Source organism: Myotis myotis, unplaced genomic scaffold (assembly GCF_014108235.1).
Source record: "Myotis myotis isolate mMyoMyo1 unplaced genomic scaffold, mMyoMyo1.p scaffold_m19_p_8, whole genome shotgun sequence".
Taxonomy (NCBI): domain Eukaryota; kingdom Metazoa; phylum Chordata; class Mammalia; order Chiroptera; family Vespertilionidae; genus Myotis; species Myotis myotis.
In genome coordinates this window covers 94,026,683-94,050,832 of record NW_023416390.1, presented here as the reverse complement: position 1 = coordinate 94,050,832, position 24,150 = coordinate 94,026,683, and the positions used below count along the sequence as shown (strand labels likewise).

At 63.1% G+C, this 24,150-nt stretch overlaps 1 protein-coding gene across 1 annotated transcript in view; it reads left to right on the top strand.

Moving 5' to 3' along the window:
- Positions 1-23,240, top strand: part of HS6ST1 (heparan sulfate 6-O-sulfotransferase 1) — a 31,818-nt gene extending 8,578 nt beyond the window's left edge. Inside the window, exon 2 of the mRNA XM_036318745.1 lies at positions 20,506-23,240. Coding sequence (XP_036174638.1) covers positions 20,506-21,211 — 706 coding nt within the window. The 3' untranslated portion in view covers positions 21,212-23,240. The remainder of the gene's footprint in view (positions 1-20,505) is intronic.
- Positions 23,241-24,150: the final 910 nt, after the last annotated feature.

Here is a 24,150-nt window from a genome sequence, read left to right as displayed (position 1 = left end):
GGACAAGAGGCTGCAGTTCCCTCTGAGAGCACAAGGCATGGGCTCCTGACCCCCTCGGGGTCGTCAGTGCGAGGCCCGCAGCTCCCCCCCAGCAGCTGCTCCTGCGGCGGGGCCCCCTCACCTGTCCGCCCTCACCTGTCTGTGGCAGGGCCCCCTCACCTGTCCGCCCTCACCTGTCTGTGGCAGGGCCCCCTCACCTGTCCGCCCTCACCTGTCTGCGGCGGGGCCCCCCTCACCTGTCTCCGGCGGGGCTGCCCAGCACTTTCCCGGAGGTCCTTCTGGGCCACAGAGCAGCTTTAAGTTGGCAGGGGTCCCTGTGGACCAAGGCACCCAGCTGGGGAGGTGGTCCTTGCTTGGCACAGCAAGGCTGAGCGGCCCTTCCAGCCCCTCTTGCCCATCCTGCACCCCCAGCCTGAGCCCTACGTCTGGTTACTGTCCCTCTGCTGGCCAGGCCAGGGGTGGCCTGAGGTGATGCCCAGCCTGGGGGTGGCAATAGTGCCAGAGCTGCCAGTGGGGTGGTAGCGCAGGTCTCAGAGCACCCCGGCTGGGGGCAGGGTGGCTGGCGCTCCTGCCCCTCCCAGGGGCCGTCCCAGGTCATTGCCGGAGGAATGCTCCTTCAGGTGTGCCTGGGGGTGCTGGCCTGCGCTTCATGTGGGCTCTGGTCACCGGCCTCCCCCAGCCCCCAGCTTTGAGCTATGGCCAGGCAGCTGGCATAGGAGCCTCACCCTGGGGGCCCTTCCATGGCTGTGGCTGTTGAGGTAGCTCAGGAACCCCAGCCTGGTTCTGTCACAGACCCTTTCACGTCTTTAATTTAACAGGTTTCACTGAGCCCTCACTCCATGCAGTCTTGAGAGGGACACTGACATAGGCCCACCCCCACCCCCACCAGGGCTCCCCGCTGTGTCTGAGGGGCAGCTCAGGGTGGGGAAGCCCGGGGGGTCTTGGCACCTCCCTTGGGTTATGCTGGTGGCCCCACTGAGTTCACGGTGCCGGGAGCCGGTCCATCCTTGCTGTTTCAAGGGACCTGGCATATATGGCATACTGTTCTTAATATGTTTGCTCCCCTTAGTGCTATGTGTTTTAACGAAGGTCACCTCTCAGAGAAAGGTTGTTTCCCCAGGTAGGGATTTTTCCCTGAAGTTAGGGAGGGAATAAAACCCCTTAACTAAGTGCCAGGCGGGTAGTTAATCACTTTAACTACAAACAATCATGCTTAAGCTACATAATCTTTACTCCCTGGAATGGAGATAAGAAACGCCCTAACCTTTGAAATAGAGATTGATAGGATTGAATCAACTGGTATAAATACAGATGTAACAAGACAACAGGAGACAGAACTTAGAAGATAGAACCTAGACACAGAACCTACACAGAACCTAGAGACAGAAGAACTTCGCTGGAGAGAACATGGCAAAAGATCCTGGACAGAAACTGGCCAAGGAACCTAGAGACAGAACCTAGAGACAGAACCTGGCTACTGAACCTGGATAGAACATGGCAAGAGAACCTGACTAGCACCTGGTGACCGAACCTGGCTGGGGAACCTGGCTGGAGAACCTAGCAATAGAACATGGACACAGAACCTGGCTGGAGATCCTGGCTAGGCTGCTGATCAACTGAATGCTGTCTCCATGTCATTCCTTCTTCGCCGACTCCGTCCGCACCTTTGGGGACCCCTGGACCTGCTGGGGCAGGACCCCAGCATCACGGGAGCAATAGGAGGCCCCGATACCCTCTGGTGGCATTTCTGCTGTCCATCTGCCAGGCCAGGCGCTGGTTTTCTTCAAGGGATGTAGGTCAGAGTCCCTTCGCGCGCACCTTGCTCTGGCCTCCAGTGGCCACTCAGCCCTGGCCCACTGCCTCAGGGAGGTCTGCAGCCCTGGCTGTGCTGCCCCCCCTGGCGGGGCCGCCTGGCAGCTATCTTCCTGGAACCAGGCCTCAGTGCAGGCAGCGCTCCCAGGCCTCCCGCCCCAGGCCGCATCCTGGGCCCAGTCTGTTGCCCAGAACCAGCCAGTCTCCCTGGGGGCCAGAGGGGGTGCTCAGGGCCATGGACATTCAGGACTAGACTATGCCAAGTGTCGGACAGTCCAGGTAATGACGTCACGTAGCAACGCCGGCTTCTCTCTAGCGACTAGCCTCCTTGCAGTTTCCTCAGCCCAGGAACACAACTTGCTTTGTAGCCAGGTGCAAACATTTTACACTTTAACCAAATGTCCGTGAAGCGTTTTCCTGTGCCTCATCTCATTTGACCCTCACAGAAGTCCTGGAGCAGGTAGATGGGAGACTCAGTGGAATCCCATTTTCTTCTCATTAGCCGGAAAACTGAGATTTAGAAACTTGACCTGACTGAAAAGAAGAAATGGTGGACCTTGAAAATGACTTCAGGTTTTCTCACTGCACAGAATATAGTCAAACACTGCTGCAGTTAAATATTTTACCCTTTGTCTCCCTGTGTGATCTACAATAATGATCTGCTTTGTGTTGATATTTACTGCTGTGCTGCTGACAATTACCTGAAAGAGAAGTTGGGGTGCTTCACTGGGCTGGAAAAAGTTTAGCTAAATCAGAAAGCAGGTCTAATTAAACAAGTTCATTCTACATATATGAAAGGCTAAGTTGACTCGCACATGCACAATACATATAAAGCTCTCGCTGGCGCCAGTCACAGGCGTGTGTTTCCATCTGTCATTGTCGATCGTGAATTTGGTTGACACTTCGATTATAGAGAAAAGGCGAATAGCGATATTAAAATATTTCTTCTAATTAATTTCCTTTCCATGTGCACAAATTCATGCACCTGGCCACTAGTTTTAAACATTTGCCTTAAGTTCCTCCCATAACAGTAGCACCTGTGGTAGCTCAGGAACAGAGGGAATCCTGGCCTGGGCCCAGCACCTCCCTCGCTGCCCCTCTGAGGCGGCTGGAAGCCTTCTCACAGTGGCCACTGCGCCTGAGGGGTCAGGCGGGCTGGGCCCAGCTGATTTCCAGGGGCTGCAGGTTCCTGAGGGGCAGGCTGGCGGCTCAGGCGGGAATGCTTCTATGGGACTTGAGTATTCGTGGAGTGGACCTGGTGGGCACCACGGAAGCTGCCTTCTGCGTGGTCCCGACAGGGGGCCCAGGGCAGTGTGCTGCCTCCAGCTGCTCGTGGCTCCATTCATGTGGCTGGTGGAGGAACAGGCCAACCCTGAGGCTGAGCTCAGCCATGGTTTCCACAGTTGCCGGCCCCACGCTCTGGTGGGTAGAGCCACAGCCTCAAACTTGCACACAACGTCCCCAAGATTGGGACAAGCACCTCCGCCTCTATCCTGTGTGGATTGCCCCCTTGGGGCTCCATGGCTCCCAGCTCCTCCCACCCACACAGCTGTGCGCACCTGGACAGCGGGAGCAGGCCACTGCTGCTGGGGGCGTGGTCGCAGCCTCTCCTGGGCTGGCCATGTGGCCCAGGCTTGTGTCCAGTTTGTGATCTGTGCTCCCTGTCACCACGAAGCAGAGACATCCCGGAGCAGTGATCTTGGGGCGGGGCTGTGGGCTGCACGGCTGGCCAGGCTGCAGAGGCCCCAGTGGTGAGCGGCCTTTCCCCTTACAAGTGGCTGGCACTTTGGGGCGTGCCCTCCTGTTTGAGGTTCCTCCCCACTATCCCCCTTTAGGCACCGAGCAAGTTTGCACCCCATGCGGGGCCGCCCCTGGCCCTGCCCTCAGGGCCAGCCAGGTCATGAGAGAATGTGTCTTCAAGGAAGAGTTTCTGTTGCTGCAGAATTGGCGGGAGGGGGGGGAGAGGCGGGGGGTGGCTGGAGTCTGCCTGTGGCCCCTCGTGTCCCCATCCACACCGAGGTGGGGGCGCTGATGCTGGGCTCTGTGGGAGGCTGTGTGGGTCAGGCACCTCGGGCTCCCTCCTCCTGCCTTCCAGGAGAAGGGGCCTGGCTAATGGCGAGGACAGTGAATCGTCCGCACTCCTGACAGGCCTTATGGGTTGTGGGCGCTCCCTGTGTCTGCGTCACCTCTACCCTCAGCACACCCAGGCCTGGAGGTGGGTCTCCAACAGGCGGTGCTGCTCGGGGCAGAGCTAGCTATGCGGTGGGCGCCTCCACGGGATGCCTCACAGGGCCTGGCGATGCCGGGGCTATTGTGAGGCTCCGAGGCTTGTGCACCGTGCCCCCCGAACAGATGGATTACAAATGGGCCACTGAGAGATGCTGGTGTCAGGAGGCCCCTTTCCCATGGAGGGAAGGGTCTTGGGGACGAAAGCCTGCCACAGGAGTGGCTCAGCAGCTGAGCCCACCCCCACGAGCATGGCACCACCTGACACACCCCACAGACGCCCCCCAGGTAGACACACACCCACCACCCCACAGACACCCCCCAGGTAGACACACACACCACCCCACAGACACCCCCCAGGTAGACACACACACACCACCCCACAGACACCCCCCAGGTAGACACACACACACCACCCCACAGACACGCCCCAGGTAGACACACACACACCACCCCACAGACGCCCCCCAGGTAGACACACACACACCACCCCACAGACACCCCCAGGGAGACACACACACACCACCCCACAGACACCCCCCAGGTAGACACACACACACCACCCCACAGACGCCCCCCAGGTAGACACACACACACCACCCCACAGATGCCCCCCAGGTAGACACACAGACGCCCCCCAGTAGACACACACACACCACCCCACAGACGCCCCCCAGGTAGACACACACCCAGGTAGACACACACACACCACCCCACAGATACCCCCCAGGTAGACACACACCCAGGTAGACACACACCCAGGTTGACACACACACACCACCCCACAGATACCCCCCAGGTAGACACACACCCAGGTAGACACACACACACCACCCCACAGATATCCCCCAGGTAGACACACACCCAGGTAGACACACACACACCACCCCACAGATACCCCCCAGGTAGACACACACCCAGGTAGACACACACCCAGGTTGACACACACACACCACCCCACAGATACCCCCCAGGTAGACACACACCCAGGTAGACACACACACACCACCCCACAGATACCCCCCAGGTAGACACACACCCAGGTAGACACACACACACCACCCCACAGATACCCCCCAGGTAGACACACACCCAGGTAGACACACACACACCACCCCACAGACACCCCCCAGGTAGACACACACCCAGGTAGACACACACACACCACCCCACAGATACCCCCCAGGTAGACACACACCCAGGTAGACACACACACACCACCCCACAGACACCCCCCAGGTAGACACACACCCAGGTAGACACACACACACCACCCCACAGACGCCCCCCAGGTAGACACACACACACCACCCCACAGACACCCCCAGGGAGACACACACACACCACCCCACAGACGCCCCCCAGGTAGACACACACACACCACCCCACAGACGCCCCCAGGTAGACACACACCACCCCACAGACACCCCCCAGGTAGACACACACACACCACCCCAAAGACGCCCCCCAGGTAGACACACACCCAGGTAGACACACACACACCACCCCACAGACGCCCCCAGGCAGACACACACACACCACCCCACTGACGCTCCCCAGGTAGACACACACCCAGGTAGACACACACACACCACCCCACAGATACCCCCCAGGTAGACACACACACACCACCCCACAGACGCCCCCCAGGTAGACACACACACACCACCCCACAGACACCCCCCAGGTAGACACACACCCACCACCCCACAGACACCCCCCAGGTAGACACACACCCACCACCCTACAGACACCCCCCAGGTAGACACACACCCACCACCCCACAGACACCCCCCAGGTAGACACACACCCACCACCCCACAGACACCCCCCAGGTAGACACACACCTACCACCCCACAGACACCCCCCAGGTAGACACACACCCACCACCCCACAGACACCCCCCAGGTAGACACACACACACCACCCCACAGACGCCCCCCAGGTAGACACACACACACCACCCCACAGACGCCCCCCAGGTAGACACACACACACCACCCCACAGACACCCCCCAGGTAGACACACACACACCACCCCACAGACGCCCCCAGGTAGACACACACACACCACCCCACAGACACCCCCCAGGTAGACACACACACACCACCCCACAGACGCCCCCAGGTAGACACACACCACCCCACAGACACCCCCCAGGTAGACACACACACACCACCCCAAAGACGCCCCCCAGGTAGACACACACCCAGGTAGACACACACACACCACCCCACAGACGCCCCCAGGCAGACACACACACACCACCCCACTGACGCTCCCCAGGTAGACACACACCCAGGTAGACACACACACACCATCCCACAGATACCCCCCAGGTAGACACAGACACACCACTCCACAGACGCCCCCCAGGTAGACACACACCCAGGTAGACACACACACACACCACCCCACAGATACCCCCAGGTATACACACACCCAGGTAGACACTCACACCACCCCACAGACGCCCCCCAGGTAGACACACACCCAGGTAGACACACACACACCACCCCACAGACGCCCCCCAGGTAGACACACACACCACACCACAGGTGCCCCCAGGTAGACACACACCCAGGTAGACACTCACACCACCCCACAGACGCCCCCCAGGTAGACACACACACACCACCCCACAGACGCCCCCCAGGTAGACACACACACACCCAAGTCAACACACTGTCAACCAAAGGTTGTTGCCCACAATTACAACACCAACAGGAGCCCCCTCAGGCCTAAGGTGCCAGGCACCCTGTGGGCCCCCCCCTCCCGGGAGTGGCTGCTCCTGACGGGAAAGGCACTACAGGAGGCTGACGGGGTGATGTCCCTTTGTCCAGCACAGCCGTCCTGTGTCCCCCTCCTGTCTACCCACCAGTGCGGTCGGGAGGCCGGGCGGGCGGGCTGTGGGCATGGTGTACACCCAGCTTCACTTGGAGTTGAGCAGCTTGAAGAACTGTCAAGGCTGTTCAGTAACGGGGCCCCTGCCTCCCAGCCCAGGAGACTCGATGCCACTTGGCCTGTACCAGTCCTGCCCTCAGCCCATGCTGGGGTTAGAGACAGGCTGTGATACTGGCTGTGGGAACCTCGGGTCAGAGTGTGTGTGTGTGTGTGTGTGTGTGTGTGTGTGTGTGTGTGAAATTTTGCAGAAGGTATGGAGGAAGGCAGCCCTTCACCTGGTGATGTTGGCAGACTGGCCCAGCCCGCACAAGCAGAGACCAGGCTGGGTGTCGGGTGAGGGTAGGCAGGGCTGGTGTTTCTGCTGCTGCAGACCTTCCTCCACCCCCATCCCCTGCAGGTGGCAGCGAGGGCAGGGCCGCGAGGGTGAGGCCGTGAGTTTTTCTGCACAGCCTGCTTGTCGGCCTCTGCCCCCCAGCAGCTAGGGCCATCCTGGCTCCCCCGTGGGTCCTATGCACTCCTCACCGGTGTGCCTTGGGCACATAGGAGCCCTGCTGCCCCGGCAGTGGTGCCAAGTGGTAGCATCGGCCCCGAACCGAAGGATCGCAGGTTGGATTCCTGGTCAAGGCCGGTCCCTGGGCTGCAGGCTCAGTCCCTGGCCTGATAGGCCTCGTGTGGGAGGCAGCCCATCACTGTCTTTCTCTTTCTCACATTGATGTTTCCCCCTCTCCCCCTCCCTCTAAAACCCAGTGGGAAAAACGTCCTTAGGTGAGGATTAACTGTCTGTGTGTCCATATGACTGTGGGCCTGTTTCTCACCTGCTCAGTGGGGCTGGTGGTGGTCTCTCCGCTCACCTGAGGTGCGGGCCCTGGTCCTGTCTGTCCCGTCCGCCCTCCTGTCATAAGTCTGAGACTCGCGGAGCCCAGGGGCGGCGGTCATTCCCATCACTAGGGCCGGCTCACGGTTTGTCCTCACTTCCTGAAGCTTGTTGAGAGCATTGGGAAGGGCAGGCTGAGGCCCAGGCTGTCTCTACTGGTGACCCTGGGCTGTGGGGAGGTGAGGACTTCATGGGGCTGGGCTCACCAAGTCCAGGTGGGGTGAGGCGTGGTGCAGGGGGGCCCGGAGGGGGCTGCTGCGGAGCTCTGCTCTGTCCAGAAGAACAGATGGGGCTCCCACAGGTCATCCCTGAGTCCTGGGCCATGTCTGAGTACCCTTCTGCCCCGCCCAAGGCCTCCTCTGGTTCCATCGTCCCAGAGCACGCGTGTGGGGCCGGGCAGCCCAGGCTCCACGCCACCCTGCCGTGGGCGTGTCGGGTGGCTGTGCCCAAGGACTTCTTTCCTGAGCGCACGCCGCCAGCCTGGTCTGCCCGCCGCGCTCCGGGGAGAAGCCCTTTTCTAAAGTGTGGCCACATGTGAACAGCATCAAACGCAGTGTGACCGTTCGTAGCGCACAGGTCAGTGGCATTCGGTGCGTGCACATGGTTGGGGCGCGAAACCCCATCTTCTCAAACACTAAGTCCCCTCCTCCCGGCCCTCCGTGGCACTGCCGGCGGTTGGAGGCAGGCAGCGCTTGTGTTGTGTGACTGGCTTATTTCACTGACCCTGGTGGCTTCAAGGTTCACGTACTGCGTCAGGACTTGGCTCCTTGCGTTCTTGGATGGACACCCGGCTGGCTGCCCCTCGCTGTTGTGAATGTGCAGCTGTTAACAGCACACACGGTGCGGCCCTGCTTTCAATTCTCGTGTGTGTGTGTGTGTGTGTGTGTGAGTGAGTGTGTGTGTGTGAGTGAGTGTGAGTGTGTGTGTGTGTGCGTGTGTGAGTGCGTGTGTGTGTGTGAGTGCGTGTGTGTGTGAGTGCATGTGTGTGTGAGTGTGTGAGTATGTGTGAGTGTGCATGTGTGTGTGTGAGAGTGCATGTGTGAGTGTGTGTGTGTGAGAGTGTGTGTGTGTGAGTGAGTGTGTGTGTGTGTGAGTGCGTGCGTGTGTGTGAGAGAGTGTGTGAGTGTGTGCGTGTGTGTGAGAGTGTGAGTGTGTGTGTGTGTGAGAGAGTGTGTGAGTGCGTGTGAGTGCGTGTGTGTGAGAGTGTGAGTGTGTGTGTGTGTGTGTGTGAGTGCGTGTGTGTGTGAGAGAGTGTGTGAGTGTGTGTGCGTGTGTGTGTGAGAGTGAGTGTGTGTGTGTGAGTGAGTGTGTGTGTGAGTGAGTGAGTGTGTGTGCGTGTGAGAGTGTGTGAGTGTGTGTGCGTGTGTGTGAGAGTGAGTGTGTGTGTGAGTGAGTGTGTGTGTGTGAGTGAGTGTGTGTGTGTGAGTGTGCATGTGTGTGTGTGAGTGCGTGTGTGAGTGTGTGTGTGTGTGAGTGAGTGTGTGTGTGTGTGAGTGTGCATGTGTGTGTGTGAGTGCGTGTGTGTGTGTGAGAGTGTGTGAGTGAGTGTGTGTGTGTGTGAGTGTGCATGTGTGTGTGTGAGTGCGTGTGTGTGTGTGAGAGTGTGTGAGTGAGTGTGTGTGTGTGTGAGTGTGCATGTGTGTGTGTGAGAGAGTGTGTGAGTGTGTGTGCGTGCGTGTGTGTGAGAGAGTGTGAGTGTGTGTGTGTGTGAGAGTGTGTGTGTGTGTGAGTGTGTGTGTGAGTGTGTGTGTGTGTGTGAGTGCGTGCGTGTGTGTGAGAGAGTGTGAGTGTGTGTGTGTGTGTGAGTGTGTGTGTGAGTGTGTGTGTGTGTGTGTGTGTGTGTGTGTGTGTGTGAGAAAGTGCACTTGCTGGGTCGTGTGATAACCATGTTTAGTTTTTTGAGGCACCAGCACCCTATTTTACGTTGCCCCCAGGAATGCTTCGGGCTTCAGCTTCTCTATGTCTTCATAGCGTTTCTTACTTCCTGGCTCGGGCCCAAGGGCATTGCATACGGGTGCCGGGCTCCGCAGGCCCCCACGCAGGAGGCAGGTGTCCAGCAGAAGGTCTAGGAGGTCCTGCCGGCTGAGGTGTGGCACCTTCAAGTGCGCCTGTCCCTGCAGTGGTCTCAACGCGGACCCCCAACGGGCCAGGTCCCACCCCTGGGATTTCCCTCGTGGCCACTGCCGCTTCTGCCTGGCTCAGCATGGTCTGAGGCAACTGTGGACTAACTGGGCCCTTGGTGGCCACCAGCCCCTGCCCATAGGGCACTGCCTCCTGAAGCTTGCCACCCCCAGGCTGGGTGGTAATTCCTGCCCCTGGGCCGTCGGGAAGCAGCTGTGTCTGTGCTCAGGTGTGTGACTTGCTTTCCTTCCCTGGCGGCCTGAGGCTCTGCACAAGGGGCCTGGCCTCCCTGCAGCCAGGCAGCGGGGCTGGAGGAGGCTGGGCTAACGGCCAAGCCTGTGCGCCCTCCGATCCCTGCACAGGCCTTCTGTGGCCGCCGCTGCCCTCCCCTCCTCGCCAGGGAGGAGCGTGGCTGCTGGGAAGCCTCCCTGGCTCCGATCGAGGACACGGCCCCAGAGGTGGCCCCCGAAGTCGCCACCACTGACTTGGTCAGTTTCGTTCCAACCCCAAAACCTCAGCTGTGCCAAGCCCGACCCTGGCCCTGGGATGTGGGCAGGTGGACCAGGCTCTGGGAGGCCGGCCAGGGAAGGGGAGAAGCACCGGTGTGCGTGCCGTGCTGGCGTGGGGCCGGGCGTGGGGCCAGCGATGGGAGGAGGTTACCTGAGACAGGACGGGGGGGGGGGGGGGGGGGGGGCGGAGTCCCGCAGCCCGGCCATGGACAAGGAGGTAGAGTGGGGGGCCCTGGGCTGCCTGTCAGTGCACAGCAGGGCTCGGACACAGGAGGGGAGCAGCTCTGCCAGGACCCCAGGACCCATGGGGACAGGAAGCCCAGCTGTGCCCCGCTGAGCGCCAGGCCGCCCCAGGACCGTGTGCGTCAGGAGTGGGGGCCCGGTGGAGGTGAGTGGAGAGGACTGGGCCAGATGGGAGCCCGCCTGGGCAGCAGCTGTGCAGCTCCCCATCGGCGAGCCTGGCTCCTCTGGCAGTGACGTGGGCTGCGCCGACACCGCTGGCCCCGCCTGGGGCCTTGGTCCTGAAAGGGGCTGCGTCTTCAGGTAACGCCGGCCCCCAGGAGCCCTCGGAAGTGTGGTGCCGGGTGGAAGAGGCACCGAAGTGGGGACCCACCTGAGCTCCCAGCAGCTGGGTCCCCAGGAGCCTGAGGCGGCCTCAGCTTGGGCTTTGCCCACCAGACGCCTGGACAGACACACATGTCCAGGGGGAACCTCGACTGACCGAGTGGCTGTCCTGCCTATGGACGCCCTGAGGTGTCTGGGGCTCCCCGGTCGGACCTGCGGGCAGCTGGGCTGGCGCATGGTGTGGAGTCCAGGACCTGGCCAAGCCCTCTTCCCTTGAGCTGCCTCTTAGACGCCCCTGCGTCTCCTGCCCCCGTGAGCCAGCCTCTTTCCATCCGGAGCCTGTCAGCTGATGGCACCCGCCTCCCATGTGCCCAGTGAGTCACTGCCCTCCGCTGTGCCACAGCCGGGGGAGCTCTGACCCCACTGAGCCACGCTGCCCATCCACTCAGGTGTCCCCGCCTCAGCTCGGTGGGTCCCGTGGGCCCAGGCCCGCCTCGCCCTCCCCTGCCTCCCCCACAGCCTGGCACACCTGGCTGAGGACTCTCGGCCTGCTGCTCCGGGAGGCAGGGTCCCTTAAATTTCCCTCTAGTCCAGGCTGACGTGGCGCTGGGCCCACTGCTTCCTCATCTGCACGCGTGGGCGCCTGAGGACGTGGCGGAAGGTGGGCGGGGCCTCTGACCCCGCGACCATCTCAGCAGCCTGTGCGCGCCAGGGTCCCACCGGCACTGGCTCCCAGAACAGGCCCTGAGCTGGGCCTGGGGCAGCACAGGGGCCCGCGCTTCTCTCCCCGCCCCGGCCACCTGCCCTCTCTCCCTCCAGACGGGCCTGGCCTCCGGCAGCAGGTGCCGGCGTCCCGTGCGGCGTGGTCCTGGGCTATTGGGACACGTGTGTCAGGCCCAGGGAACGCTCTTCTGGGGCCTCTACTGACCAGACACGGGAGCTCAGTGCGTGCCCCTTGTGCACCGGGACCTGTGCCTGCGACACGGAGCCCGGGTGGATGTCCTGGGGCAGCCTGGCTGCCCATGTGTCTGTCTGACCTGGGCATTGGGGCAAAGGTGCCTCGTTGGATATTTCTTTCCTGTGATCTAGAAGAGTGTGCGAAGCGGATCATTTGTCCTTTTACAACTCGATAGAAATAGCCTGGCGTTTCCTTTGTAGGAATGTCCCCACACACACTTAGTAAAACGTCAAACCGACAAGTTGAAATAGTAAGAACTTAGGTGACGGGAGGTGGTTTCACTTTGCGTGTGGCACCCAGATCGTGTGTCATGGAAATGTACACCTGAAGCCTATTAACCAGGGTCACCCCGAAAAACGTACTTAAAAACCCTCGGCCCTCTCCCCGGACGCACTGATGGCTCACCTTCTGCCGTGTTGGCGCGTGCCTGTGCGCTAGCTGTTGCTCTGCACATCTGTATGTCTGGGCATAAATGGACTTGTGCCTTTTTTCCTTTTTTGCAGAACTGTTTGAGATTAGGCTGCGGGCATTCCACAATACTTGTAGGAAGATCATGAACTGCTTACCCCTGACTTTTCCTTACGGTTATGGGGCTGCGTATTTGGCAGCTTCTCCCTCTCCCTCTCCCTCTCCCTCTCCCGGTGCCAAGAGCTGGGGAGTCCATTCTGGCTGTTTCCCTTCTCAAGTGGCCTCCTCTCCGCCCCTCATGGCTGGGAGGCAGATGGGTACGGTGCGGTGAGGCCGTGGAAGCCAGAGACGCCCCGGGTTACCGTCAGGCCTTGCGCTCACTAGGGCAGAGCCCAGGCAGGTGGGAGGCCCTGGGGGCACCTGCTCCTCCCCCCCCCCCCCCCCCCCCCGCACAGACCCCTTGTCTGGGGCTGTCAGTGGTGGGCAAACACCAGCATGGATGCCCGAGAGCTGGGGGGTTTCGGCCACGGTACCCCCACCTCAGCGGTGTTAGGAATAAAGCGAGGGAATGCCTGCTGGGCCCCAAACCACATCACACCTGAGCCTCCCTCCTCCCATCCTGACCACAGGAGGCCTGGCAGGAGGGACCGCAGACTCTCCCAGGACCAGGGGTCACTCCCAGCTCATCAGGCAGGTACGCCCGCTCCCCTCAGGAGAAAGTGGGCAGACGCTGCAGTTAGCTGGGCATCAGGCGGCTTCTGTGAAGTGTGCTTTGAGGTCCCTGGGTTTCTGTCTACAGAGGCCACCGTTCCCTGGCCCACCCTGATGCCTGCGCCTGGGAAGGGGCAGGGTGGGCCCCTCCCCCCTGTTCAAAGGCCCCGTGTCCGTGTCCACGTGGGAGAGCCGCATGGGAGAGCTTGGGATTCCGGGAGGAGGGGTGTTGTGAGCTGTGGGGTCACCCCTAGAAGAGCCGGTCACTGGTGGTCTGTGGCCTAGCAGCCTCCCAGCGCCGCGTCTACACCTCCCGTGAGAAAAGCAGATGTGATCACGGCCATCAAGGGCTTTTAATCCTTTTGTGTGTCTGTTTTGTCATGCATCCTGGGTTTTATAAAATGGGGAAAATGCAAAACAATTAAAAGCAGGGCTCCAGAAACAAGCCCCTCTGAAGTCGCGGGGCATGGCTGGGCTTCAGCGCTGGGTCCGTGTGAACGCGAGGTGACATGGTGCTTTGGCTCATGTGCACACATGTGTGTGCTGCTGTGTCATTGCTGTTCCCACCTGGGCTCTGGGGGCAGGGCTTTGCCCGTCGACCAGCACAGGCCTCAGGAAGCAGTGCCCGTGGACAAATGAAGTGACTGCCCCGTGGTCTCAGGGCGGGTGGGGGGGCCTTGGGCTTCTCACAGGCATGGAGCCCACTTCCTGGAAGCGTGCCCTCGGGAGGAAAGGGGGCTCCGGGCCCCTGGCATATACTCCAAGGGCCTGCTGCTGGGGCACCCTTCTGCCACACCAGCCGACCAGGAGCCGTCGGGTGGACCCGTCAGTCGGGGAGGTTCCCACCTCCCCGCAGACCCACAGACACTGTGGAGAGAAGGGCTGGCGAGGTGCTGCTAAGCCTAAACTAGGAACACTTGTTATTTGTGTGTTTTTTCAAAAACTTGAAGTTTTTTTAAAGATTTTTTGTTTTAGTTTTGCTTTTTTTTTAGCGAGAGGGGAAGGGAGCAAGAAAGAAGAAATCTCCGTGTGTGTGTGTGTGTGTGTGTGTGTGTGTGTGTGTGTGTGTGTGAGAGAGAGAGAGAGAGAGAGAGAGAGAGAGAGAGAGAGAGAGAGAAACATCGATCTGCTGGCTCCTGCACGCCCCCTACTGGGGATCGAGCCCACCCAGCATGTGCCCAGACCGGGAACCCAGCCAGCAACCCTGGGGTGCACTCAGCCAGTGAGCCCCACCGACCAGGGCGGTGATTGGAATTTTGAAACAAGGACAGGAGTGCTGTGGCCCATCTGACAGCACTGTCCTCGCTCACGGGGCGAACGCGCCTGCCTCCCACTGAGACGACGTGCAGTCTGCTCTGGCGCCGGCCTTCGTCCGGGTCGGGTGCCCTCCTCTGCTCTCTGCCTGCCTCTCCCTCTCCTTCGACCTGCGCTCAACTGCCACACCTCGGCCTGCCTGGCCTTCCCTCCGGCAGGGCTCTCCCTCGCCTGGCTGCCTGGTCGCACCCCTGCCCTTCCCGGTGCCGCAGGAGGCAGGGCCGTGCCGCGTCTGTGTGGGCGGGAGGCGCAGGTCAGACTGCCGGGCCAGCCCCAGCCCGACAGCCAGGGCGCGGAGTGAGGTCGCTGGCTCTCTCTCTGTACTGCCCGGCCCTGGCCGCTGCTGGCCCCATTGCTCAGCCGCCTCTTACCTGTCGCCCCGGTGCCCACCTCCCCAGGAGGGAGGCAGCTCTGCTGGGCCTGGAGTGGGCAGGGCTCCAGAGGCCCCCCTGGACCTCGGGCTCCCCGACATCAGGGTCGCCACGGCCCGGCAGCGGTGTTTGGACCCACGAACAAAGCACATCCTTGTCCACGAGGACCTGGTTGTGGGCTGCACGGAGCCAGGGCCTAGGATGCAGAACCGCTGAGCCGCAGAGGCTTGCTCACAGCATGCGGGCTCTTTACGCCCCGGGCTTTATCTTCAAGGTCCTTGGTCACGCTGCACCCTGTCCTGACCCAGCCACCCTTGTCTCTCCGTGAAATGAACAAGGCCCTTCTCCATCTGCCCCTGCCGTTGGGGAGCGGTGCCCCTAGCCCTCGCTCCATCACCTCCTGCCCAGGGCCCTGGGGAACCGATCACTGAGCCGTGCCCACCGGGGAGCCCGGCTTGTGCCTTGTTGCCGGGGCGAGGGCCCGGAGGGCAATGCCGTGGACGGCCTTTGCTGACCACTGACAGCGTGCCCTGGGCCGCTGAGTGCCAGGGCTTCTCCTTCCCCAGCCCACTCCCTCCTGGCCATGGGACCGCTGTGGGGCCCGCTTCCTGGAGGCAGAGGGACAGCGCGATGCCCTCCCTGTGCCCAGAGCGGGTCCCAGATGGCTGCACAGCCCATGCGCCCTGGGCCAGCGCTCGCCACCCTGCGGACGCCTGCCCTCCCCCTGCCAGGCGCCACGGGCAGCAGAAGAGCCACCTCAGCAGCCTCCTTGCCTGTGCAGGGCCGTGGGGACGCGGCTCTCCACCCTCAGGGCACTGGGGCTGGGTGCCTAGGCCTGCCTTCTGGAGCAGCCGGTCTGTTGGGGGAGGGGAAACAAAGACCCTGGGGGTGGCACGTGGTGGCGGATGGGCGTGAAGCTGGGAGGGCTCTGCCAGTCCTGCTGCTGCACAGGCTGCCCTGGAGGCCGGCACCATGGCTCCCACTCAGGCTACGCTCACAGAAAGTGGCAGAAGCTCTTCACCCTGAAAGTACACTTTGTCGGCCAAGTCGCTGAGCACCGCCCCAGCCCCGAGCGCCAGGTGGCAGCAGTGGGGGGAGCCCCGGGGAGGCGGCCCTCCAGGGTGGGAGGGAAGCAGCGCCAGCTGATGCCTGGCTCGGGAAGAGCCGTGGTCGCTGCTTGGAGAGGCACTGAGAGCCAGCTGGTGAGCGCATGGTCAGTTCACAGCCACGGGGCCCCCGCAGGCCCAGCAAGCTGGCCACCCTCCCAGTTCCCGAAGATGACGTCCACGGTCCTCACCCTGCGGGGACCCTCCCCTTCAGCCAGGCGGGTGGGAAGGTGGAGGAGTCAGAGGAAGGGCTGAAGGCGGGAGCTGGCAGACACCAGAGGGGAGGGCGGCATTGCAGGCAGAGTGAGCACGGGGCAGAATTCAGGGACCCTTGCGATTTGGGGAACCCTGACTCCTGGTTTGGTACGAAGGCTGGCTGGGGCCCTCATGCTGCCCTGAAGAATCTTGGTTTTGTTTATAAAATTTTTAAAACTTTTCCTTATCAAGAAGTGCTTGGAGCATGTGACAGGACTTGTGTAACGTGCATAAGACACAGCGTGGAACACCTCGCCCTCCCGCCGCCCGAGGGACAGGGGCGTGGTCGGCGATGGCGCCACGGGCGTGCGTGCCCGGCAGCCACACCTTTTCAGAAACCGTCTCGGCGTGTGTGTGCCCCTCTAAGGAGGCTTTCCTTTACTTTTTATTTTTGGAAACTTGATAAACAGTGTCATTGTACTCTGTTAAATTTTCTTGATTTGCTTTTTTCCCCGCAACCTCCTCGTCATCAAGTTTACCCAAGTTGTGTGAGTGGCTGTGGTTGGTTCGTGTTTATTGCTGAGCGACATCCAGGTGGAACCCGCATCGTCACTGCGCACGGGCAGCCTGTCCACGCCGCCCAGCGCACAGCCGGGCTCCCGGGTGGCGTGTCACGGCCCGGGGAAGCCATGTAGCGGGGGGGGGGGGGGGGGGCAGTGGCAGGGACAGGGCCACCTTCGCACGTGCACAGCTGTTTGCCCTGCCCAGGTCCTCTGTCTGAGCTGTGAGCACCCCCAAAGAATGCCGAGCAGGTCTCATCCCGGCCAGAGCCGCCGGGTGTGGGTCCATCCGTGGGGTCTTTCCCACATCACACGTGCCCTCCCCTCACTTCTGGTCAGTGCCTTGCACCCCCTGGTGGCAGGCGATTAGCCAGAACAAACAGCCAGTGTGTCTGGGGACGTGGCTAATGGGCCAAAAAGCCAAGCAAGGGAGATGGACTAGGGCAGTGGTTGGCAAATTGCGGCTCGCGAGCCACATGCGGCTCTTTGGCCCCTTGAGTGTGGCTCTTCCACAAAATACCACGTGCGGGCGCGCACGTACAGTGCGATTGAAACTTCGTGGCCCATGCGCAGAAGTTGGTATTTTGTGGAAGAGCCACACTCAAGGGGCCAAAGAGCCGCATGTGGCTCGCGAGCCGCAATTTGCCGACCACTGGACTAGGGGCCTCTGGGTGGGGGGCAGCCCGGCCCAGGCTGTGGCCACAGTGGCTGCTGTGCGGTGGCAGCAAGTGAGCGAGGGCGGGCAGGCAGGCGAGGTGAGTGGAGGTGGGCAGGTGCCCGAGTCCCCGAGGAGGCCATGGGGGGGAGGTGTGGGTGCCGAGGAGGGCTCCTGAGCCCCTCCCGCAGGACCAGGCGGGACGGGGCTGGCCCACCAGCAGGTTCCAGAGCCCATCTGGCCTCTCCCACAGGCCTGTCTGGCAGAGAAGGTGTGGCACGCCCCATCCCACACCCTTCCTCGTGAGCCAGCCCTGCTCCCCAGACAGGCAGCCACCAGGGGCGCAGTAAGGAGAGGCCACCCACCTCAGCGCTCAGGTGGCAGAGGGGGAGCTGTGGGGTCAGTGAGAGGCTCTGGGACTGCTCACCCCTCGCTCCACCAGGGAAGGCAAACAGGGACCCGAGGCCCATGTGCATCTCCTGCCGCCTGTCGGTACCCAGTGCAGACGGCACCCCGGTGGCTCTCAGCGACTGCATCCGCGGGTCCTCGGGCACCAGACCTCCCGCAGAGCCGGTGGTCTGGCAGCAGGGGCACCTTCTGCGATGGGCTTCGGGCCCGCCAGCAGGGACTCGCCGCCTCACGCTCGGTGTGTGGCAGGCACGTCTTCTGCCGTCTGTGGCTGCGACTAGAGGGACCTGGAAGCAGGGGCCTCCCTCGGGCAGGGAGGCTCCCCCTGTCCTGGCTCTCCAGGCCCAGCTGCAGGCCACTGGGTGCCCTGACCTCAGAGCTGGCCTCTAGGCCTCAGGATGCGGGTAGCAGTGAGGCCTGGGTCCGCGTGTGTCGGGGCAGCGGGGCCCGCCACGCCCCCTCGTGGCGAGACCTTGGGTGAGGTGGCTGCAGAGCTGCCGGGCCCTGCCCTAGAGGTCACCTGGGGAGCCAGGCGGAGCCCATGTGGCCTTAGCTGGGGACGCATGTCTGCCAGGTGACATGCACGTCCTGGATGTGTGGGTCCAGGAAGAACCCCACACTCGTCTGTTGCCTGTGGGTGGGGTTCTGTGTGGCGGCCTCCCTGTGGGGCCTGGGTGGGCAGGGCTGGACGTGGCACCGACACAGAACCTCCCGGGAACGTGCACGCGTGTGTGCTGCGTGAACGCACGTGTGTCTGGGCGTGTCCTGTCTTGGCCTCTTGAGAAGCGGTTGTGGGGTCAGGATTCATCCCAGTCTCACACCTGGTCTCTGGGATGTTGGCCTTTGGTGGACTGACCGCCCTGGTGGCCCCATCTGAGGGCTTTCGCACCAAACCGGAGTCTGCAGGGAAGAGCCGGCCACACGCCGCCCCAGTGCTGGGGCCTCGAGAAGCAGGCCGCTGCCTCGCCTCTCGGGGCGGGTGTCCTCTCCTGGGGCTGGCGGTGTGAGGCCCCTGCCCTGAGCCCCCTTCTGTCTGGGACCCCTCACCCTTCTCAGTCTTGTCCCGGGAGGCACCATGACCTGGCTCAGCGCACACCCAGGAGCCGGCTCCTGCCCATCCACTCCCTGCCCCAGGGTGATGGCAGAGATCAGTGTGCAGTCACGGCTGTGACAGGCCCCAGGGGAAGCTGTGTCTGCAGAGCAAGGCTGCAGGGGGTCTGGCTGAGGCCTAGAGGAGGGGCCAGGCCAGCGATGAAGGAGCGAGGGGAGAGGCCAAGGGGAGTCCCAGGGGCAGGGAGGGACTCGAGGGTGCAGGTGGCCTGCGCTCTTCTCCCAAGGCAGTAAGAGCCACTGAAGCAGGTTCCGCAGGAGCTGGGGGTTCAGGTTTGGGCCACAAGCTACTCCCCCCGGAGGGGCTGGAACAGGAGTTGCCCAGGGCCCTGCCCACGCTGTGTGGAGGCCTCAGCGCGCAGCACCAGCCTGTGGCGGCCGGGGACCGGCTGGAGGCGGCCCGCTGCCCTGGCTGCACACTGCGGGACCCATCTTCCTGCTGCCCCTCCAGCGCGGGCCCTGCTGGGAGGGGAAGGGGTGCCCAGCCCCCTCAGGAAGGTGCTCAAGAACGCTGCCTTTCAGTGTCCTGGGGGTGCCCTCCTGCGGCTGGAATGCCTCCCTTGGTACCCCACCTTGTCCTTGCCACTACTGTGCCTACCCCCTGGGGCCTCTGACCCGTGATCAGACCTGGGCAATGCCAGCAGCACCCCCAAGGCTCTTCCAGACAGCAGTGTGAGGGGTGGCGGATGGGGGGTGCTCTTGTTGGGCCTCAGTGAGGAGGGCAGTGTGGGTGCCGTCTGGCGGGAGTGGTGTGTGGGGCCGAGTTGGCCCCTGCCTCCCACCCCACCGAGTACGTCAGCTCTGCCCACCCTGGGGCCTCTGACAACAGCGGGCGGAGCCCACACCCAGGCCTGTCCTGGGGACACCGGGGCCCCCAGCTCCAGGTGTCCTGCACCTGGGGCCAGCCATTCCTGTTCTGCAGGGACATGGTCACGATTGGCACCTGCCCCGGCGAGGTGGGTGCAGAGCTCCCTGGAGTCATTTCTCCCGTCGCACGGACACGCCCTGTGGACAGGGGTCCCGGCTCTGCGGGGCTGGCACAGTTCTTGGGAAACAGCACAGATTACGGATTGTAGCTCACGCTGGGGCCGCCCCCCGGACTTTCGGGAGCCTGGGCGTGGGTGTGCCCGTGAGGGGCCCCGCTGAGTGCCCTGCTGCGTGGGCCTGGGTGGCGCTGAGCCTGTGCTGTGAACAGCTCTTTAAGCCACTGGTTCTAAGCACACGGGCTCGGGGGACTCGGCGCTCCGGCCCAGCAGGTAAGACCAGGCTGTCCTGGGAGCCGTGGCCAGTGCAGGGCACCAAGGCGAGCGCCGCGTGGCCACACGCGGCCAGGACGGTGGCTGGGGCTCTCGTTTCTGGCCGTTTGGAGGTCTCGGCCTGAGGGTTCACCTCAGAGGTGAAGTCTGGGGCCCACAGTGAGACCCAGCATCAGACAGATCCAGCCCCCCGGGCCCCCCCTCCCCCGGCCCTATGTGCTCTGCACCTCACTGCCCGTCTCCCCTGTGTGCCCTGCGCCTCACTGCCCGTCTCCCCTGTGTGCCCTGCGCCTCACTGCCCGTCTCCCCTGTGTGCCCTGCGCCTCACTGCCCGTCTCCCCTGTGTGCCCTGCGCCTCACTGCCCGTCTCCCCTGTGTGCCCTGCGCCTCACTGCCCGTCTCCCCTGTGTGCCCTGCGCCTCACTGCCCGTCTCGTTGCAGGAAGTTCTACTACATCACGCTGCTGCGCGACCCCGTGTCCCGCTACCTGAGCGAGTGGCGGCACGTGCAGCGCGGGGCCACCTGGAAGACCTCCCTGCACATGTGCGACGGGCGCACGCCCACGCCCGAGGAGCTGCCGCCCTGCTACGAGGGCACGGACTGGTCGGGCTGCACGCTGCAGGAGTTCATGGACTGCCCCTACAACCTGGCCAACAACCGCCAGGTGCGCATGCTGGCCGACCTGAGCCTGGTGGGCTGCTATAACCTGTCCTTCGTCCCCGAGGGCCGGCGGGCCCAGCTGCTGCTGGACAGCGCCAAGAAGAACCTGCGGGGCATGGCCTTCTTCGGCCTGACGGAGTTCCAGCGCAAGACGCAGTACCTGTTCGAGCGGACGTTCAACCTCAAGTTCATCCGGCCCTTCATGCAGTACAACAGCACCCGGGCGGGGGGCGTGGAGGTGGACGCGGACACCGTGCGGCGCATCGAGGAGCTCAACGACCTGGACGTGCAGCTCTACGACTACGCCCGCGACCTGTTCCAGCAGCGCTACCAGTACAAGCGGCAGCTGGAGCGCAGGGAGCAGCGGCTCCGGAGCCGCGAGGAGCGCCTGCTGCACCGCGCCCAGGAGGCGCCGCGGGAGGAGGCGGAGGAGCCGGGCCGCGTGCCCACCGAGGACTACATGAGCCACATCATCGAGAAGTGGTAGCGGCAGCTGGAGGCCCCTGGGGAGGGGATGTCAGAGGGACGGCTCGCGGCTGTCGGCACTCGGGTGAGGGTCCCGGGTCCGCTCCCCGAGGGCAGGTGCGTCCGGAACTAAGACGGGATGGGCAGTGGCCCGGTGGGGCTGGTGCTCCCAGTTCCCAGGCCTGGGTCTGAGGAACCCATCTGTGCCGCCCACAGGCTCAGAGGAGGGCGAGCGGAGGCCAGGGGCCTGCACGGGCCGGGAGGCAGCAGCCCGCTGGGCCCTCACTTCACAGCAGCTGGAGGTTTGAAGATAAGGGACAGACCATGGAGCCGAGAGTGGGGAGTGGCCCTGCAGACCAGGGAGAAGTGGCCCCTGCCCGCTGCGCACGCCCCTCTCTCTGGGGCTGTCCGGCTTGAGCCATCCCACGGCCCTGGGCCTCCAGCCCCTCCTCGGGCCCGTGAGCCCTTGAGGTGTCAGGAGGGGGCGCTACCCTCACCTGTGTTCAGCACGGGCCTCCCCTCTGAAGCCAGGAGGACTCTGGTCCAGCCTGGGAGCCCCCCCCCCCCCCACCTCCTGCTTTGGGTCAGAAGGTTAGACACACCTCCTGCCCCACCCCTTTTCTGTCCTCACCGACAGGAGGCATGGAGAGTGCAGCCAGGAGTGGGAGCGGGAAGGCTGCCCCTGAGCCCGCCGAAGGGTGCCCCCATCAGCCCAGCTCAGTCAGGGGCCGTAACTGAGGGCCCCTGCCCTGTCCTCTGGCCCCTGGTACTTGTGAGGACTGCCTGCCCCGGAGCCCCAGCCCGCTGCTCTCTGCCCCCAATCCCCCCTCCGGCCCATTTATACCCGTCCAGCTCGGGCCAAGGTGGTTCTGGACAGCAGGACAGGAGTGCGGGCTCTCAGGTTCCTGGCTGGTCAGGAGAAACGGCTCCAGACTCCCTGGCACCCACCCTTGGGCCCCCAGCATTGCCCCGCCCCCCTCACCCAAGGCTGGCAGGCCCTGCAAACTGGAACGCCATGCTCTGAGGCACACCCTTCCAAATGAGGCCCCACACCTGGGCTTCGGGAGCTGAGTGAGCCGCACACTGAGGACCCGCGCCCGTTCCAGGAGAGGCAGCGGGTGGGGCACAGGCCGCTCAGAGGGTCCAGCCAGGGCAGCAGCCTCACAGGCAGGTCCCACCCAGGTCCCGGCGGCCCCGCTGCCCAGGAGGGAGGGTGCGAGCAGGAGCCTCTGGTCACAGGACGCCAGTTGGGGTCCGTGAGGCGGCTGTCCACAGGGAAGGGCTTTGTCCTGTGAGCTTCCTGTACTGGCCACTCTGTCTTGTGTCCAAGGCCGAGCAGCCAGCGGGCCGGTGGGCGTTGCCAGTCCAGCCCGGGCCCCGCACCCGGTGACTGACTTCGTGGCCCTGAAAGGGAAGCAGAGGACATGGCGGAGGCGGGGTCTGCACCGACGCGCAGCACAGCTGCAGGCGCAGGAGCTCGGGAGCGGCCGGCTCGGCTCAGCGGCCGGTTCCGGGGTGACCTGAGCCAGGACCTGGCTGCACGCGGGGGAATGTTTCAACCACGGCCTGTGCCCGTTCCCACGGAAACATGGTCCCTCCTCGGTTCCTTGACTGCGTCTGGAAAGCAGTGCTGTCTCGGCCAGCGCCCGGAAGAGGTGGAAGAGGTGCCCGGAGGAGGTGGGGCAGGCCGCTCCCCGCAGCCCCTCGCACGTCCCACACAGGCCGCCTGCTGTACGAGGGTCCCGGGCCTACCGACTGCCGCTGTGCCCGGGGCAGGGCTCCTCCAGGGCACAGGCGGCCCCGCCCAGACTCCTCCTGGGCGGCCAGGCCAGTGTGCCCGAGCCTGAACTCTGAGAACTGGAAGTGTTTAACTTGGACCAAGGAGCATTTAAAGCTTTATTTATTTATAGCTTCTTGTTTAAAAACGAAGTGTTGAGAAGAAATCTGGTTATTCATACAAAAACTGAGTTGATGGGAGACAAGTCATAATCCAATTGTTTTTGTCGAGGACAAGAGCGAATGTTACTGATGAAATAAACCCTGAGAAGGAGCCGGTGTGCGTGTCTGTGGTGGCGGGGCCTGGGGCCTCGGCTGGTTTTCAGATGCCCCTCGGGCCCGGGCCCAGGCCCCCACTGCTGGGCCGCTCCCCTCGCGGCTGCTGCCCCCCAGCCCTGCCTCCCTCTCCGTGCCCTGGTCACACCCAGCACTCGGCTGTGACGAGCAGCGGCAGCTTCCTGGGGGGCCTCCCTGCTTCCTCCCGTGTCCTCACCTCAGACCGTCCAGCAGGCGCTTGTCCTTGTGGGCTGCTCTGGGCCACATCCTCCCCTCTGCCCAGCCCGGTGGCCGGCAAACCCACTAGTCAGCAGAGCCAGATGTCAACAGTACAGCCATTGAAATTTCTTCTGGGAGCTGAATCTTTTAAACTTAAACTATATAGGTAGGTACATTGTTATTAACTGAATCAGGGTCCTCCTAAGCTGGCCTTTGCTAAAAACGTCCTCCGTCTGATTGAGGTACGTTCGCTGAGGTCGGCCCCTTCCAGCCCTCCCACCCACACTCGTCTCCTGCACTGTTTCGTCTACGTATCTCCTTTCTGGAAACCGACTGCTGGGCACGGGCCACGAAGTTTCGATCGCACTGGACGTGCACCCTCACGTGGTATTTTGTGGAAGAGCCACACTCAAGGGGCCAGAGAGCCGCATGTGGCTCGCGAGCCGCGGTTTGCCGACCACTGACCTAGGGGGTCGCCCACCCCGCTCAGCAACAGCCCCCATGCTCGCAGCCCAGGGCACTTAGGGCCTCAGGACGCGGAGGGGGGGTGGGGGGGGCTGGGTGCAGCAGGGTGGGGCCCTCTGCTCGGCGCTGTCCCGGCCCCGGCCCCCCGCCCCAGCCCCTGCCCCAGCGGCCCACTCGGTCCCGCCCGCCTCCTGCCCCCCGAGCAGAGCCCGCCTGCTCCTTTTC